Consider the following 17,968-nt stretch of genomic DNA (forward strand, 5'->3'; position numbering starts at 1 on the left):
CCAACCCCTATGATTCTATGATATATACTAGATAACTAAATGAATCTGAAAATTTCCTACTTGAATTCTGATTACATAACTCTGATCTTGAAATGGCACTTTTTTTTTTTAATACTGGAAATTTCAGAATTGTTGAAATAAGTTGATTGAGAAGTCCTTCCTGTGTTTTATATTTCACTTTTTACGTAGATCTTTCTTACATGTAACCTGAACTTACCGTATTGATTCCATCTGTTTTCTCTCTATCCCATCATTGAACTAAAATTCCCTGCTTCTAGAAGACTGACAGCAACATTTTCCAATAATTTTAAACTTAACTTTCAAGATTTGGAAGACAATGTGAAGTAGTGGCATTGTGTAGAAACAGTGTTCTATTCTTAGTGATATGTCTGCTTTTTGGTTCTTCTGTTTGAAGTCTAGTAAAAAAAAAAATCCAATGAAAGTATATTTTGGGCATCTTATAGATAGGTTTTATGTATCTTTAAGTGGTGGACACATAATGTTTGACAGCTGAGAGTTGTGATTTAATTCCTGCCCATTTAATTCTTGTAGGTTTACATCATTGAATATACCAGATGTTGAAATTAATGCTTTTTGTTTTAAATTACAGGTGTTATAAATGCAAGAAATGCTGTGACCTATTTGAAGAACATCATTCACAGAAACCTTCATCTTATGAGAATTTTTTAAAACTAGAATGGCTTTGAAAAAAACACCAAAACTATTCAAGAAATTATTTTTTCACTGGAAACTTTGGAAGTTTAGCATTATTGTATTTGTCTTTCTGGTGTTTTTATTTTTATTACAAAGAGAAGTAGGTGTTCAAGATTTTAAAGACGAAGCAGGGATTGAGCCAGTTGTTAGAAAGAAAAGTCATGTATTAGGTCTCATGTTAAATGCTATGAGCAATATCAAAGGTGCAAAGCCAAAAATGCAAATAAAAGCACCGATTAGGCAAACTAAGATTCCTGGGGAGAGACACTGTTTGCCAGGATATTATACTGCAGTGGAACTAAAACCCTTTCTAGATCGGCCCCTTCAAGATCCTAATGCTCCTGGAGCTTCTGGTAAAGCATTTAAAACCATTGACTTAAATTCAGAAGAACAGGAAGAGAAGCAGCGTGGAGAAGAGAAACACTGTTTTAATGCATTTGCAAGCGACAGGATTTCTTTACACCGAGATCTTGGACCAGACACTCGACCTCCTGAGTATGTTGAAATGCCTGTGTTGAATGATAGTTGAAAAACTTGTCAGAAGTGCAAACTGTGAAAGGATTTGAGTTCAGCATTAGGTGATACTTTAGGGAAGTCTCCTAGCTGTACATAATGATAGGCTGTAGATAATGATCCACAGTGCCAAAGCCAAAAGTGTTTAGAAAAGCTCACTTCTTTCATGGTTTTGAACTCAAAGCAACCATATTTAAATAAGGTTTCCTGCATTTACCTTTAATGCACAATTTCTGAGTGATTTTCTGGAAGCCTGCTGAGTTTTACTCAGAATAAAACCAAAAATGTGGTTTAAACATTTTTTCCCAATTTAAACACCATTTCCTTCTCCCCCTTGCCCACACACCCCCTTAGTATTCAGTGTTAATAAGACCACCAGCATAATTCAATAAGCTAGGAATTGTAAACTGTTGAACAGAGCAATGAAACATCTCGGCAATCTTGTAGTACTGAAAATTCTTATTAATGAAGATTGCAGGATTTGGATTGTGTTTTGGTTCCGAGCAGTCTCTGTCAGTGGTAGATATTATGTTCTCAGCTATCTGTGTCAGAAGTGACTAACCTTACTGAAGTGCTCCTGGTAGTATATCACATTATACATGGTGCAGCTTACAATAACCTTTGCTAGAGCATAACTGGTGGGTTTTTCATGAGGCAGTGGTTGTGATAATTACGGTGGGGAGTCCTCCATCCTCTGAAGTTGACAGGCAATAAGTGTTAATCTTACGAATACAGAATTGTCTTGTCATCTTGACTTGCAGTTTGACTTAAACTTACGTTCACAATACCTCAGTCCTGAAAAACTGTAGGTTTACAATTGTTTCCCTTGAATGGGATATACTGCCTTAAGGATTATAGGGTATTTCTACAAAATTCTGAAGTTCTGAATTAGATCTGTTCTATTTTTCCTTCCAAACTCTGTATTATTCTAACAAATATTATTTGTATTTTTGGGTTTCAACAGTCACGGTGACTTTAAAAGTGTGATTTTGCAGCTCAGTATCTGTTGCTTTCAATAAAATAAACTCGGATGCTATATGAACTGTACTCAAATATATGTGAGACAGATGAAGAATTAGGTCAGTTGTTGAAGTGGAAATATTATTCATCATATTTTAAAAATATTTTATACAGCTTCTCCAGTTGGAGCACCTGCCTTTGCACTCCAAAACTGGGATAGTAAGTGGAGAAGTTGAAATACTTCATGTCTGTACTTATAAAGCTCTGTACTAGAAAGGAAAGGGTTTCTTTTAAGAGTTTGAGTCAAAAGGTTTTGTCCATTTTGTAACCTTTGACACTTTCTAATTTGCAGATGTATTGAACAAAAGTTTAAGCGTTGCCCACCATTGCCAACCACAAGTATTATAATAGTTTTTCATAATGAAGCATGGTCCACTCTACTCCGAACTGTTCACAGTGTGATGTATACATCTCCTGCCATATTGTTAAAGGAGATTATTTTGGTGGATGATGCCAGTGCAGATGGTAAGAAAGCTTTCTATTTTCTCTGGATTGATTTTTTTTTTTTTCTCTTTAATTTAGGAAATGTTAGGATTGCAGATAAATTGGTTAAAAAGGAATATCTCTTTAACACCATTAATATGTGTAATCGTATTCTAAGTGTGTTTGTTCCTTCTTCCATAAAATACAAAATAATTCTCCCCATCTTTTTTTCATAAGGTGATCAAATATGAAATTCCTGTCCTCTAAATGTTTGGTAAACCCCATTTCTGATTTCCACTTCTACTGTTGCTTAAACTGCTTAACTGGTTGAATGACAAGTAGCTCTGTAATTTGTGCTTCAAATCAGTTACAAGTCTCAATTACAATTTTGATGTTGAGGTTATTCCTGGGATTAGTGCGAGCTGTTTATCCTGTTAGTTTAATAATGTAAAATTTTAGGCAGTAGCATGTATATACACTGAATATCCTGAAAATGATTTCTCTTTCTAGAATATTTGCATGATAAGCTAGATGAATACATGAAACAATTTCAAATAGTTAAAGTAGTCCGTCAAAAGGAAAGAAAAGGTCTAATCACTGCTCGGCTATTGGGAGCTTCAGTAGCAACAGGAGAGACCCTTACCTTTCTGGATGCTCATTGTAAGTGTAGCCTGAAACTATTCCAGGTCTGGTTTATAATACTGTTGTCTTTGATTTAACATTGCAGATTTTTTATGAATTGTGAATATTAGCAAAGTATCATCTTTGCTGTTGCTATTTTGTATTACTGAAAGTATAATGAACAATGCTGTTTAAAAGTGGTGCATATTGTCTTGCTCTGGGCATGTTAAAATATAGCCAAGTAAAAGTTCAGTGCTTGTTCCCATTTTCTCCTTAGGTGAGTGCTTTTATGGTTGGTTACAGCCATTATTGGCAAGAATAGCTGAGAACCCTGTCGCTGTTGTGAGCCCCGATATTGCTTCTATAGATCTCAATACTTTTGAATTCAGTAAACCATCTCCTTATGGGCATAGCCACAATAGAGGAAATTTTGATTGGAGTTTGTCATTTGGATGGGAGTCTCTTCCTAAACATGAAAATGAAAGAAGAAAAGATGAAACCTATCCAATTAGGTATACACAATTTGAATAATATTTTTAAATCCTTTGGGTTTTGTTGGTTTTCATTATGTACAGCAGTTTGCAAATGAACTAGTTATTCAGATGGAATATGGTCAGAAGTCTTAGAATCTTAGATGTTTTTTGTAATATTTAAGAACCACACTAAATTTTAAAGCAGTCATAAAAATATAGCCTCCTTAAGACAGTAATTGTTCTGTGTTATCACTTTTTACATACAGTAGGAACATAATAAGCAATTTCTATATATTTTTTTCTGTCAGGAGAGAGGGGGGAGAGAAGAGGAGGATTATAAACAGTTCTTTTCAGAGACAGTACTACAGATTATGCCTGCTCATTCATCATACCTGAAAGGGTGACAACAAAGTTCAGAGCACCAAAATACTAGGCTGCCCAGTGGTGCATTTGATGACAATTGTATGTACTTTGGCCACAGACAGGTTGCTGTTGTGGAGGATTACTTTACTTGATGTCCTTCATACAGGGAAAATACTTTTATTTTTCCTAATGCTGTCTTATATACTAGCAGTCATTAGTCTAAACCAGATGTTAATAAATTTACAATAAAAATGTCAAATGAAACTCGATGTGGGCAGATTTAATTGCCTGAACTGTGAGTCTGAACTTGTTGCTTGAACACTTGAATCTATGCCAGGAAATTCTATCAATTTATTGAAACACTGACAAATGCTTGGAAACTTCTTAGAACAGTTATGCTATGTTTTTACATCTATATTAAAAAAACAAGGAAACAAACAAAAAACCACACAGAAAACCACACACAAAAAAACAGTCTTCCTCAGTAAATATCTTTTTTTCCAGAACACCTACTTTTGCTGGAGGTCTCTTTTCAATATCAAAAGACTACTTTGAACACATTGGAAGCTATGATGAAGAAATGGAAATATGGGGAGGTGAAAATATAGAAATGTCTTTCAGAGTAAGTTTAGTACTCAATTAGCAGTCATGTCTACTGGGATTTTTGAGAACTAATTGGTAGTAGATCTTAATTTCCTTGCTGAATCAGCCAATTAGGACATGGACAATGAATTACTAACTGACTGATGAAATAAAATGCAAACATGCTCTCTGAAGTTTGGGGTTTTTTTCCTTCATAATGTGTTTAAGGTTGATAGCTGAATTGTACATTTCCACTGTTTACCTGATTAAGAAATTCACTTATGGTATACCTGATATACTCATTCTTTCTAGTGGTTTGGGTTTTCTTCTGGTGAACAATAACACTGAAATTTTTTTTCCACCCCCTTGATTCTAACTGCAGTGCACTTATACAAAAAATGTTATTATCAGGTATGGCAATGTGGTGGACAGTTGGAGATCATGCCTTGCTCTGTTGTTGGCCATGTCTTTCGCAGCAAGAGTCCCCATACTTTCCCAAAAGGTACTCAAGTGATCACACGTAATCAAGTCCGCCTTGCAGAAGTGTGGATGGATGAATATAAAGAAATATTTTACCGAAGAAACACAGAGGCAGCAAAAATTGTGAAACAAGTAGGTGGTGGTGGTGGTATTAGAAATGACGCTTGCTGCATTGAAAGTTTGGGTGAGCAAAAGTTATTTATTGACAAAGTATGTGAGAACTCTAGATGTTTTAATGAAAAAGGAGAGTTCAGTTTGCTTAATTCTGTAGCCCCAACAAACATGAAAAAACTTAAGCGTTTGTGTGGTGATAGTGTTGTTTTGGGTGGTAGGCTTTTTTTGATTGGTAAGATTTTTTCATACATTCTCTAAAATCCTTGGTTGTTTGCACTGAGCAGCTACTGGAAATACCAGAAGAGCATGAGAAAAGACATTGAGCATAGAAAACACAAACTACCTTAATTTTTAGACTGAGAAACGTGATATCTCGTTAGTCTCGAGTTGCTTAATATTTTGACTTAAAAGCAGGTTTTGTTGTTATTTGGCTGAATATCATTGAATAAAGCTTATTCAGCAATAGTTACCCATCCTGTCTCTATCTGCTTAAAAACTTAAGTTACATTCAGGGGTTTGGGATGCTGGTTTATTTATTTTTCTAAGTTTTCTGAACTTTGGTGTTTCCCCAACTGGAAGCTAGAGTTTTTTTGAAGAAGCTATTTTTTCTTCCTTCGTATGATACATTTTTTGTCATTATTCTATCATTACTAGAATTAGATTTCCTAAGCATGTTTAGCAGGTAGACAATTGAATTTTGCCTGGGAGATTCTGCATCGTACTGCTGCATTCTACTGAATGTTATGCTAATTTTTTAATTAATCCAATTCATTATTTCAGATCATTCTTTTTAGTGAGACTAGTTAGCTTTATAGCTGTCATCATTATGGTCTCATTTGTACTTTCCCACTTCATGGCACTATGTCAAAGCCCTTTTGATACTAAGGATGTTTCTGTTTTTTCCATATTGCAATGTATTTTTCTTGCACGCACCTTGAAATACTGGAGGCAGAATGTCAGTGGTGTTATGACACTGAAAAACAAACAGCACTAACCCTCTATTAGTACAGTATTTAAAAAAAAAAAATCAACAAATGAAGCTTAAAACTCGTTTAATGCTACAATATCAAATACTGTAGATGTATATGGACAAAATTAATACTAGTAACAATAGTTATATTTCTCTTTCATCCTTCCTTACGTCCCTGCATCTAACAGAAAACATTTGGAGACATCTCAAAAAGACTTGACCTAAGGCAGCGTCTGCAGTGTAAGAATTTTACCTGGTATCTCAGTAATGTTTATCCAGAAGCATATGTGCCAGACCTGAACCCTTTGTTTTCTGGATATGTAAGTTTCATTTTAATTATTTTCTATAGTCTTCCATAATTCAGGAAGTTTGCTAATCTTTTGTGCTGCCTTAGCCATAGCATTTACATTTTAGCTATCAGCTTTAGGGGTTTCTGTCACTACTCTGGGCAAAGGATCTTTTCTGCATACTTTGCTGTTTTATAGCTTTGTCAATGACAATATGAAATTTAAGCAAAGCTTCTTAATAACTAACAGTAGCCTTGCTTAATGGGATTTTGCAGCCTCCAAGATAAGCAGTATTCTGCCTATCTACTAACCGTTAAAGTGACAGAAACGTACTAAGCCAAGTGGTGAGAGATTTCCTGAATTCTCAAGGTAAATTTACCTTTATACACTAAGAGGTCTAAAAGAATTTTTAATTTGTGTTAATGAGGAAAACTGCAGAGCTGTTTTCTTCTCAGCATCACATATATGAGAGGAAAATGTGTGTTTATAGTTATATGTATGGTTTTTTTAAAGACCATTGCATTTCCTCTGCCATATAAATTATTTGACGCTGCTTTGCTAGAACCGAAAAAATATTAAACAACTGCTAATTCTTAGTTTGAGGTGAATGTGAGTGTTTAGCCTGTCGTTACAAATAAAACGTCCCCTTCTTCCAATTTTGAGTAATTTAGGTGTATTGTTTAAATTGTAATTTAATCTGAATAACCGTAACATTGTCAGTATCCTAATAACTGATAGTGTGTGGCTGTAGGCAGCCATATGTAATTACTAGGCTTTTGGTTAGAAAAGATTAACTGAGAGACCAGGATTTTTAGATTTGAGCATAGCAGAAAGTAAAAATGAACTAACGGCTGTAATTGTTGTTAAACCCAGGGCTCCTTTTGTAAGCAAGTGAGACAGTTTATTTTTTTGTCATGCCCACTAAGCTTCTTTCTTTTTTTTCTAACAACATCCTCTTTTTAGTTAAAAAACATAGGTAACCGCATGTGTCTAGATGTTGGTGAAAATAACCATGGTGCCAAACCACTGATTATGTATTCTTGTCATGGACTTGGAGGAAATCAGGTAAAATACTTGATACCTGATTTTTATAATCTATTCAGCTGTAACTTTACCATATTAAAGCTTTGCATTCATTTTAGTGAAATGGACACATTTTAAATATGTAATTTCTCTCCCTCTTATTTTTGAGGAGTTAATTTCTGTATATATTGTTCAGGGAGAACTCCATACTGCTCTTCATGTTGTGTCCCAGTTCTAACATTTTATGTTCAGCATACGGATTCAGATTTTTAAACCAATTGCACTGCTTCACTTGATCTCTCCTTTCTTTGCAAAAACTTTTCACCCTACCCTTACTACTTTCTTGTAAGTGTTGTCTTATTCTTCCTTTCCTTATGCTTCCTCCTATTGCTTCTTTCTCTGCCACCAGGACTTGCACTGTCGACGATGTTGGTGGGAATCCGGCCAGTGGGAGACCAAGTGGCCAGCCTGAGCCACCTTCCCTGTCATGCTTGCAGCCTCATAGTGTGAGGTCAAAGTGGTCTGTCCTGTACTGGCTAATGCAAGTGAATTGATTGAATTTGTCCAAGAAGAGCTCTCTTAGACACATAGCTCTTGGAGGCAGCAATGGAGCTCTGCTTCTTCTGCAGTATTATTTGCAATGCATGTCAGATACTGAATTCATCAGGCATTATTGCAATTCCAGTAAAAGTATTATCTCCTTCCCTGTCCAGAAATTAACACTTCTCTGTTGCCTTAAAGAGTTATTTGGTGAATAAAATTTATCAACTGTAGGTCCTTAATAATGAAAGGTCAACAAATGTTTCAAAGTTTTTGTTAGAATAGAGTTGAAATTTTTCTTTGTTTTTAAATAAAATCTTCAGTCTTAAAAGCCATTCATTGACGGCACTGTGAAAACTCAAGACGCATGATGTTAGTTAGTTGATGCTTTCCCAAACAATATTTGTGGCAGATGGAATATTGTCTAGATTAAGAACTGCCCTGTTATGTTTGCCTCTTACAATATCGAACTTTTTTTTTTTTTATCCTCTTGTGAATTAATACTATATTAGCCTTTTCCCATTGTCACATTATTAATGTGGGAACACTGTACCAAGACGTAGTAGTAAGAGATCTGCTGTATGCTTCTCTTGTCATATCTAAGTTAACTTGGACTGTACTAAAACTCTATGCTTTTAAATGTTGTGGCGTTTGTTTTTCCTTCTAGCATTGAGTAGTCAAATCCATTTAAATGGCAACCTTCAGAGAATTTTAATATAGGTTTTCCTGATAATGTTCAAGAGATATGTATGTTAACTCTTCTGATTACAATACTCTATTTTCACTGGTTTTATAGTCTCTACCAGACTTGAGCAGTGTAGGCTGAAATTTTCCATGCTACCTGTCATCTTCATACATACACGTAAGGTGGGAGAAGGGAGTGGAAGAGTGAACCTAGTTTTCAGAGTAAGACATCAATTGTTTATCACTCTTCCTTTTTAGAATATTATGGGACTGAGAACATGTCTATCTCAATAACATCTCAACATTCAAAAATTAAAGTTGTTTTAAATCTAGCTTTCAAGTCATATTTTCAGGGCTTGCAGAGAGTTTTGAGTTTAAAAGCTAAATCAGAACAGAATAAGTCAGATTAACAGATTTAGAGTAAATTATTATGTCTGAGAGCTAAGTGACTAGGCAGGTCACTCCTATCCTGTTTCAGGGAGTAATGTTCAGCATGAAGCCCTAAGAGTGAGATGCCTGTTCCACAGTGCTATTCCCATTGATGCCAAGGCAGTGAGGAGGTGGAAGCTGACCAATTGGACAGATAATTGAAAGCTGCAGGGAGCTAGCAGAGCCTGGTCTTAATAGTCAAAGGAAAGATATGGTGGAGGCTGACATACAGCGCCAAGAAACCGTACTAGTGGGATTAATTAGGTGGTCGAGGAACAGACCAGGATGGTAGGGTAGGACTAGAAGTAAAAAAAGACAGCTGTGTCTGTAACTGCTAGAATTAAATTCCTGTTAAGACTGGGATTATAGCCTAGAATTCCTAAGCCTTAAGAGTACTCTGCTGTCAGGAAATAATGGTAAAGTCAACTCACAAAATGCATGCTTATGTTACTTTTCTAATGGCTGGTTCACAAGAGAACATACGAGCATCCTTTCATTAGCATTTGTTTAGATCAAGCAGCAAAAGCTGACATACAGCAATCAGTAATGTTCTATATGACAAATGGGTTTTTTGGTTGCTCTAAGAAAAAAAAAATCCAGCAACAAAAATTGAATTACATTTTTTTTAAAGTTAAGAAATGACAAAATTTAAGTTATCCATGCAACTATCTCCTCTCTTCAGTTTGTCTCCTTGAATCATATATTCCTGGGGGAGCAAGCAATGAGATCTGGCATCATAATGCACGCGCACCAAGTGTCATTTGCCATGTCTACATTTAAGTACTTGCATTGATATAAAAAAAGCTTTTAGTTTTGTAAACACTTTCAAAGCATGTACACTAAAAATCAGAGAAATGATTCTGAAGTCTCAAATTGTTGAATAGCAAAAGGAATCTATGACTTTGTTTTTTTAATTTTAAAGGGTTGAGTCTAATGTTCTTGTTTGTGTGTTTACTGATTTTTTTTTTTTTAAATCTTTAAATAGTACTTTGAATATTCTGCACACCATGAAATTCGACATAACATTCAGAAGGAGCTTTGTCTGCATGCTTCTAAAGGACCTGTGCAGCTTCATGAATGTAACTACAAAGGTCAGAAAACCCTTGCCATTGGAGAGCAGCAATGGCTGCATCAGAAGGTATTTAGACTGCACAGTGAATCGGCATTGTCAGTTACCAGATCCAAACTTGATGATTTCACCATTTTAAATGGGAAGTAGAAATGTCACTTACAAAATCAATTGATATCCCTTAGTTGTGTGTATCTGGGCATACACCTGCAAGTCAATCCAGATGTTTGTGTCTTTGAGAATTTTTTTTTTTATTTTCCTAACAAAACAAGTTGACAATTGCATATTTTTCATATTTGTTTACTAGCTGCCCTCTGCACTATGTGTATGGCCTTACTTTCTAACAACAAAACACTTGTGGAAGCAATGAAGAATGGGGGGAAATAGCCTGCTCATTGTTTGTTCACTTTCTTTTTTTTCCTTCTTTTTCTACTCACCTTAGGATCAAACTCTGTACAATGCAGCACTACATATGTGCCTTACAGGAAATGGAGAACATCCAAGTTTGGCATCCTGTAATCCATCAGACCCCTTCCAAAAGTGGATTTTTGGCCAGAACAAATAAGATTTGATATTTGTAGCCCAGGAGCATTTTATTCAAAGATCCATTCTAACTGTGATTGTTGTTTAAGCTGGACATAAAATGTATAATCAGAGATTTCCTAGGAGTGAGTCATACCAAAGATGATTGACATTTAAGAAAAATGTTTACAATATTTCTATGATAAGACTTTGTATGTTGACCACTGATTCGTAGATCCTATAGTCCTCTTTCACCTTGGGGGCCATATGTATATTGGTTTTCCACATGCTGTAAGTACTTCTGAAGATTAGTTTTCCCTGAAGAGTTACAAGAAAATATTATCTAAAACCCAAGATGTTTTACACGTGTATCTTTATGCTCAATTGGTTGTCCCTTTTGGTTTTTTTTACATTTACTTTGTGAACATTTCTCAGTATTTTTCAAGTTCCTTCACTTGAAAAATTAAATACTTGATCTTCAGGTTAAGGCCAAATAGGTTACCACACTGTGCTCAGCTTCTAGCAAGTCAATTCTTTTGTGGAAGAAAAATATTGTTCCCACTGAACTGTGTATGTATGATTATTTTAATGGGAAATCTACTTGTTCTGATATTAAACTCCTTTTGTTTAAACAAAACTTTTTAATAGTTTTTTTATATTTCATGAACTTCAAAATTTATGACAGTTATATTGTAATAGATTTCTGAGCTGCTTAACATTAATGCATTTTTTCAGCATTTTGTTCATTATTGCATTTAATTTACATGTTATCTGCTAAATCCACTTTTCCCCCTACATTTCAGTGATTTATGCATTGTTTACCTAACAGGTTTATAGTGTTACCTGTACATAATTTCTTGTGTGAACATTTGCATGTTGATATTTTTTTTCTTGTTGCTGTTTCCGCTTTAACGAAGGACTGACCTCAGTTTTATCAGCCCAAGTGAGAACTTAGCCTTCCTAACTATTCTGCTAGCTCTTTTCATGAAGTATTGTATTCTTGTAAGCATCCACAAGTACACTTCAGTAGATCATGTAGAGCTATGACTTCATAAATAGCCAGCGTTTCTTTGATTAAGTATGTAAAAATACATGTATTTCTTTTTTTATTTTACTGGATGCATAGTTGTTAAACAGTCTTCCATTGTAACCATCAATTATATCCATTTTCTGACTGTAATTATCTCAGACCTTCTTTATTGAAGGTAACTCTTCTGCACAAGAAATGTGCTCTTTAGGAACAGAGATGTAGACATGAAAATGTCTGCTTCCAGAGTACGAATGTGAGATTAATGACCATCCCACCCTTAAAGCATCTAAGGTAACATAACATTGCACTTTAATAAGGTAAGCTCTATTTCATAATAAAATTTTATATTCAGATTTGGAGAAGACTTAATTAGTTTACACATACTATGGAGGTTTAAAAATAACCCTAAATTTGTATGTTTTATCATATGGGAAGAGAATGGCTATGAAATTAAAATAATGAAAATAATAAACTTTTAGGAAGGGAAGGAGGCAGCCGAATAAAAACAAGGGACAGACTCACTGTTGTCTAGGAGTGCCAGTGTCGTTATTAAGTATGGAAGGGGAACATCAAAGCTGAAAAGGCAGGTGGACTTTGCTTGTCGAAAGGGTTGTATTGAACATCTACAGATCTATTCAAATGGAAGAAAATGGGAGGTGTAATAGCAACCAGCTTAGTAACGAACTCTTTAATGATCTGAATCTCAAGAAGGGTGCACATAATGGGGAAGTTACACAATAAAGTAAGGCCTGGTTAGATGCAGCTAGTAACAGGATTAACCCTGGCTGAACAGGTGATGCCCACCAAGCCACTTTAACACCCTCCCCCTTTCCTCTCCTTTCTCCACAGAGTAAAAGGGGAAAGGAAAACAAGATGGAGACAAAAGCCTTGTGGGTAAAAACAAAGGCAGTTTAATTAGAGAGCAAAAGCCAAGCAATGTGGTGCATGGGAGCAAAGAGGAAAAAAAAAACCACAAAAACTTATTCTCTGCTTCCCATCCCCAGGTGATGTCTGGCCTTGCCTGGGAAGTAGGGCTCCAAAACACGTAGCGGTTGCTCCAGAGGACTGAGGAGTAGCTCCTCCTCCTCCTCCTCCTTTGTACTGGCATTGTAGTTGAGCTGACATCATATGGCATGGAATATCCCTTTGGTCAGTTCAGGTCAGCTGTTGTGGTTACATTGCCCCCCAAGCTCCTGCCCCCCCATCCCCTTGTGGGGGGAATGTTAGAAAGAGCCTTGGTGCTGTGTGAGCACTGCTCAGTGGTAGTCACAACATGGGTGTTACCAACGCCCTTCTAACTCCCAACACAAAAGCTCTGCACCAGGAGGGCTGCTATGGGAAAATCAGCTCAGCCAGACCCAATACAGTCTCCACCCCTTATTCTATACCATTTGCTTCATGCTCCGGCCCCCTGTAACACTTATTTCCTTAATCTTCTGCTTATCTTCTTCCATTCTTCTTCTTTTTTCTTCTTATTTCCATCCTTCTTTTCTTCTTCACATTCAGTTCCTATTACTGAAGTTTCTTCTTACCAACACATCTTCCCCTGTTCCATGGGCTTATGACTGGTCTCCAGCACCAGCTAGGTCCTGAAGTGGGAGTTTGAGGCCCTGTCCTCCCTTAAATTATTTTTTTTTTTTAAGAGTTGGGGAAGGGAGCTCAGAAGCAACAGAAAGTTGGAATGCTTTACCAACGTGAAAGGGAGTGTAAAAGGCATACAGCCCAATGTGTCATAGCCCAGTAACAACCAATAAGGTTGATAAAGTCTTCACAATGCAGCTGCAGAAACGATGATCTACTTGGGTGAATTTGTGGTTTGTGAAACTTAGCCACATGTAGTCAATTTTCCATCCAGGTTCGGTTACTATGACTGAGGTCTGAAACCACTGCAGCTAGCAGTAATTCCTGGGGAATATGTAGGAGATGGAGAAACATTTCAAACTAGTAATTGACTGAAGTGAAAATAACATAATTTGCATGATGAAATATAAGGAGTCCATGCTGTGTGCAAATGGCTGGTGAGGGCAGCTGCAGAAGAAAGTTAAGTTATACCTAGCAGATGTTAACTCATGTAAGGAAAAGCAAATAATTTTCTGGCACATTGAAATCTCAAGAAAAAGGGGCCGCCTGCCTATCTGATTGCAGGAAAAACTGATGGAGCCTGATGGCCAGGAATATAACATTGGAAAGCAGTGACAAAGGCAAAAAGCTGAGTGGTTAAGGACTGAGTGAAATTGGAAAAGTGACTATGTGAAATACTAGGGAGAAAGAAGAGATGTGGGAGGAAAAGCAAGGAAAGTACAGGACAGCTTCTTATAGGAGAGTGTGGGACAGTAGCACAAATGAAGGGCAGTTTGAGGAAAAGCTGGAAAAGTGAAGTAACAAGGAATCTGGAAAGCTGTGGTGCGAAGAATATTGTCAGAAATGGCATTCACACAAGGAAATACATGTGGGCCTTTTAAGGAAAAACTCAAAGGTTAGAGCCATAAAGTATTGCTGAGGTTTCTTAATGATGACTTTCACCAAAGTTCACTCAGTGATTTGAGTGCCTCAGCGCCTCCTAGATTATACAGGTCTGAGAAGTCTAGATGCTTTCTTCACCACTTGGCTAAACCATCTATACTTAAACGTGCAGTGCTGTCAGGAGAAAGGTAAGTGGTCAACAATGGGTTGAAAATCAGAGAAATCACCACATGTCTTGTTACCAGTAACAGGTCAGTTGACAGGCTGCTAGCTACTGGGCTGGTTGCCAAGGAAGACACTGATATATGTTTTTGTCACTTTTTATAATTGCTTCTAAAGGCTGCTCAGTAAAATAACAAAAATTGAAAAAAATCTTTAGTATCAACCCTTGCTTTGATATTAAAATATTTCTGTGAGATACTAAGATCTGTAATTCAACAGGGGACAGCAGTTCACAGTGACACAGCACACTTGCCTAAGATGTTCAGCTGTGCTACTCTAGGACAAGGACACATTCACTGAATAGCCTGGCCTGCCTGTTAATCCAACAGGTCCTGGGTATATTTTCAAAAGGGACTGGAATGTGTAACAAGAGGAAAAAGGAATAAGGGAGAGAAAGCTGGTGAGCTCAGGGTGAATCATGGCTACTACCTCCCTGTCTAGATATCTGGAAAGTAAGAGCTGAAGGGCACCTATTGACTTACTCAAGATCTGTGTTTAAAGTGTAGGCTTGAAATATTTTTGTTGGCTGTGAAACACAAATTTGTTTCTCTGGGTTGGCTAGGCCTGCCTAGAAGGTAGGCTCCTGCTTTAGCTCTGCCATGAGCCAAGCCCAATTGTTGGCAGCAACTTGGAACAAGAAAGATGGGGTTTGGCAGCCTGTGCCTTTGATGTGGAAGAGAAAAGGCAGAGGTGTGGCCAAAAGGTACTCTGTGCATTTCAAATACTGGGCGTCAAAAGTCCAAGGGAAATGCTTGAAGAAATAGAATTCAAAGTGGTTTTTTTGCATGGTGATTTCCAGTGTAAGTGGATGACCTCTTTCTGCAAAGGCTAGTTGGCCATTATCCACAGCTTGTAGCACTCCAACCACTGAAACACAAATGTGGAAATAGTTTCTGCAGGCTGCATACATAGTGCATTTTGTGGTGTGCACAGAAATCTAAGCCATATAAACAGAAGCTCGTGCAAGATAAATCCCATTTTAGTATTTGAAACCAAGAAATATTTGCTGCATAGTCCAAAACACTGTTCAGTAATGACATACGAGAGAAATAATTAATTTATAGGGCAAGTAGTCTAGGGTGCTGTATACCTATACCTTAACCAGCTTAAAATCAATTGAATTTTCCCTTGAGCTACAGGCCATTTTGTAACTCATCATCCTTCTTTCTCTCTTATTAGCAGGAGAATAAAAGCTTATGATTTACATTTCAGTGAGTACAAGGACTGTGGTGCAGACACATTCATTGCACACAGTGAAATGTAAATCAAAGGCCTTTATTCTCTTCTAAGATAATCAGATCAAGGATTTTTTTTTCCTTTTAATATGCCAGATTACACATCTAAAAACCAACATATTCAGGTGCCTCACATTGTCTACAGCTCTTCTGGACGTCCTTAACATTCTCATAAGTCAGATGTTGAAAACCAGTTTACTGCTCTTTTACTGCCTTTTTTTTCTTTCTTTCCCCCATTTAAAGCATTTTCAGCAATGGTGTTCTGCTTTTCTCTTCCCCCATGAAGGGGAAAAATGAAACACTATTACATATACAGCATGTAAAAATCAATTTGTACATCAACCAGATGGCTACATAAGCTACCACCAGAAACACCAGCATCAGTATTAACCCCCATCTCACCATGCTCTCTTCTACATCCAGGGAAGTAAGTGCAAGTGCTGAAGGTGGCTGGATTTCATGCAAGGACAGCTCGGCCTTACTTCTGGCAGGACAAAGCAGTTCTAGGACTTCAGGTTGTGTGGCTCCAGGCACCTCCTGGCCATGAACAAGAGGCCCCACTGGTCGCTCATGTCTCTACCTGGTTATAACACCATAAACCACAGTGGGACTTTACCATCTCACCACCTCTGAGGATTTTGTTTCATCACCCTTGGGAGCAACTGCTGATTTATACTAGTGCGAGTACTATTAATAGAACAAATTACAACTGAAGCTTAGTGTTAAGTCTTCTTACTTCTGAACTGGCATCCTGATGTCTTGAATTAGGACACTGGTGTCAAAAGCTGTTTTACAAAATACTTTTGTGTCAGTATGGCTCAGCAAACGCTGGAGCATCACTGTTAACCACAGGTCATGGCAATGCAAAAACCAGTTTGATTACAGATGTCAGTCCTAGTCCATTTGGTGTAACTCCTAATGAATTAAAAAAAAAAAATACCTGAAATCCTCTGAGAACTTTTTTTTTCTATAATCTGGAGAACAACATCTAATCTTTATCAGTTCTTATAAATACCAATCATTTAGCCATACCTAATTTGTTCTTAATGCACACTTAAGGACAACTTACCTTTTACAAACGTACAGCTCAATTTTAATAAATGTCAGAACAAGAAGATGGCAGAGACCTAGGAGTGTTAATTACTTTTGTAATGAAGCAATGTTGATCAGTTTTCAAAATAATTAAGCAATTGTCCTGAAATTTAACAGTATACTTTATATGCCACTGTAGCCATTGATATTATTTATTCTATCATTACTCCAAAATGTCCACCGGAGAGAGCTGTTGCAAATTTTTTTTCGAACTATTGAAAATTATTCTTTCATTAATTTATATAGAAAATTATTAAATTCACCATGATAGGTGCAGATGAATCGTATAGTTTATTCCACTGACCAAAGAAAATCGTAGGCAGTAATATCATTAAAGTGCAAATGGATATACCTACCAAGGCATTTCTGTTCATTTCTTAAATACTTACACACGGATTAAATAAAAAATAATAATAAATAAATAAATAGATAGATGAATAAATAAATAAAACCCCACAACCACCAACCTCAAACAACAACAAAAAAAAACAAACCCTAATTCTGTCTGTTAGATGAAAGAGGAAGGTCTAGTGACTGCATAGTAGAAATAAGATGCACAGTGCACTGGCAGCCATGATGTAGCGTAGAAACCGGTTTTACTTCATTGCAAACAAATGGACAATATATATTGTACAATATATAATAAAAATACAGCAAATACAAGTGCCACTAATTAACAAAAAACCCTAATGTTAAGACTTAAAAATGCTCATTTTTGTAATATATGCACTGCAGTAATAAGCCACAATAAATACATCAAATTCCATATCATTCATAATAAATACCGAAAATATAAATACAGAAGAATACAGTTAATTTGAATAAATTATTACAAGGTTTAGATTAAGTTCTATTGAATATTATTGTAGCTTATATTACCCTTTGGCATTTTTGATGTTACAAGTTGTTTAAAAAAAAACAAAGGAAATCAAGGAAATGTGTAGTTCAAGAAGCTTCACATTTTTTCCATGTACAGATTTTAACATGGACTTTCTTTCCCATCACTCTTTCGAACAGTTTAAAAGCAGCAATCCAATTAAATATGTTGTTTTACTGTTGAGATCTCCCTAGTTTTAGTATGCAAGAACATCTGTAATGT

At 36.3% G+C, this 17,968-nt stretch overlaps 1 protein-coding gene across 1 annotated transcript; it reads left to right on the plus strand.

Annotated features, from left to right (window-relative positions):
* Nucleotides 1–607: 607 nt before the first annotated feature.
* GALNT3 (polypeptide N-acetylgalactosaminyltransferase 3) lies at nt 608–10,919 on the plus strand. The gene is made up of 10 exons (XM_008942259.1): nt 608–1,209; nt 2,540–2,712; nt 3,181–3,330; nt 3,569–3,803; nt 4,632–4,749; nt 5,121–5,321; nt 6,462–6,593; nt 7,524–7,625; nt 10,222–10,374; nt 10,748–10,919. The coding sequence occupies exons 1-10, from the start codon at nt 698–700 to the stop codon at nt 10,868–10,870; spliced, it is 1,899 nt and encodes a 632-aa protein (XP_008940507.1). The 5' UTR covers nt 608–697; the 3' UTR covers nt 10,871–10,919.
* Nucleotides 10,920–17,968: the final 7,049 nt, after the last annotated feature.

The sequence above is a fragment of the Merops nubicus genome, unplaced genomic scaffold (genome assembly GCF_000691845.1).
Source record: "Merops nubicus isolate BGI_N331 unplaced genomic scaffold, ASM69184v1 scaffold16846, whole genome shotgun sequence".
In the NCBI taxonomy this organism is placed as follows: domain Eukaryota; kingdom Metazoa; phylum Chordata; class Aves; order Coraciiformes; family Meropidae; genus Merops; species Merops nubicus.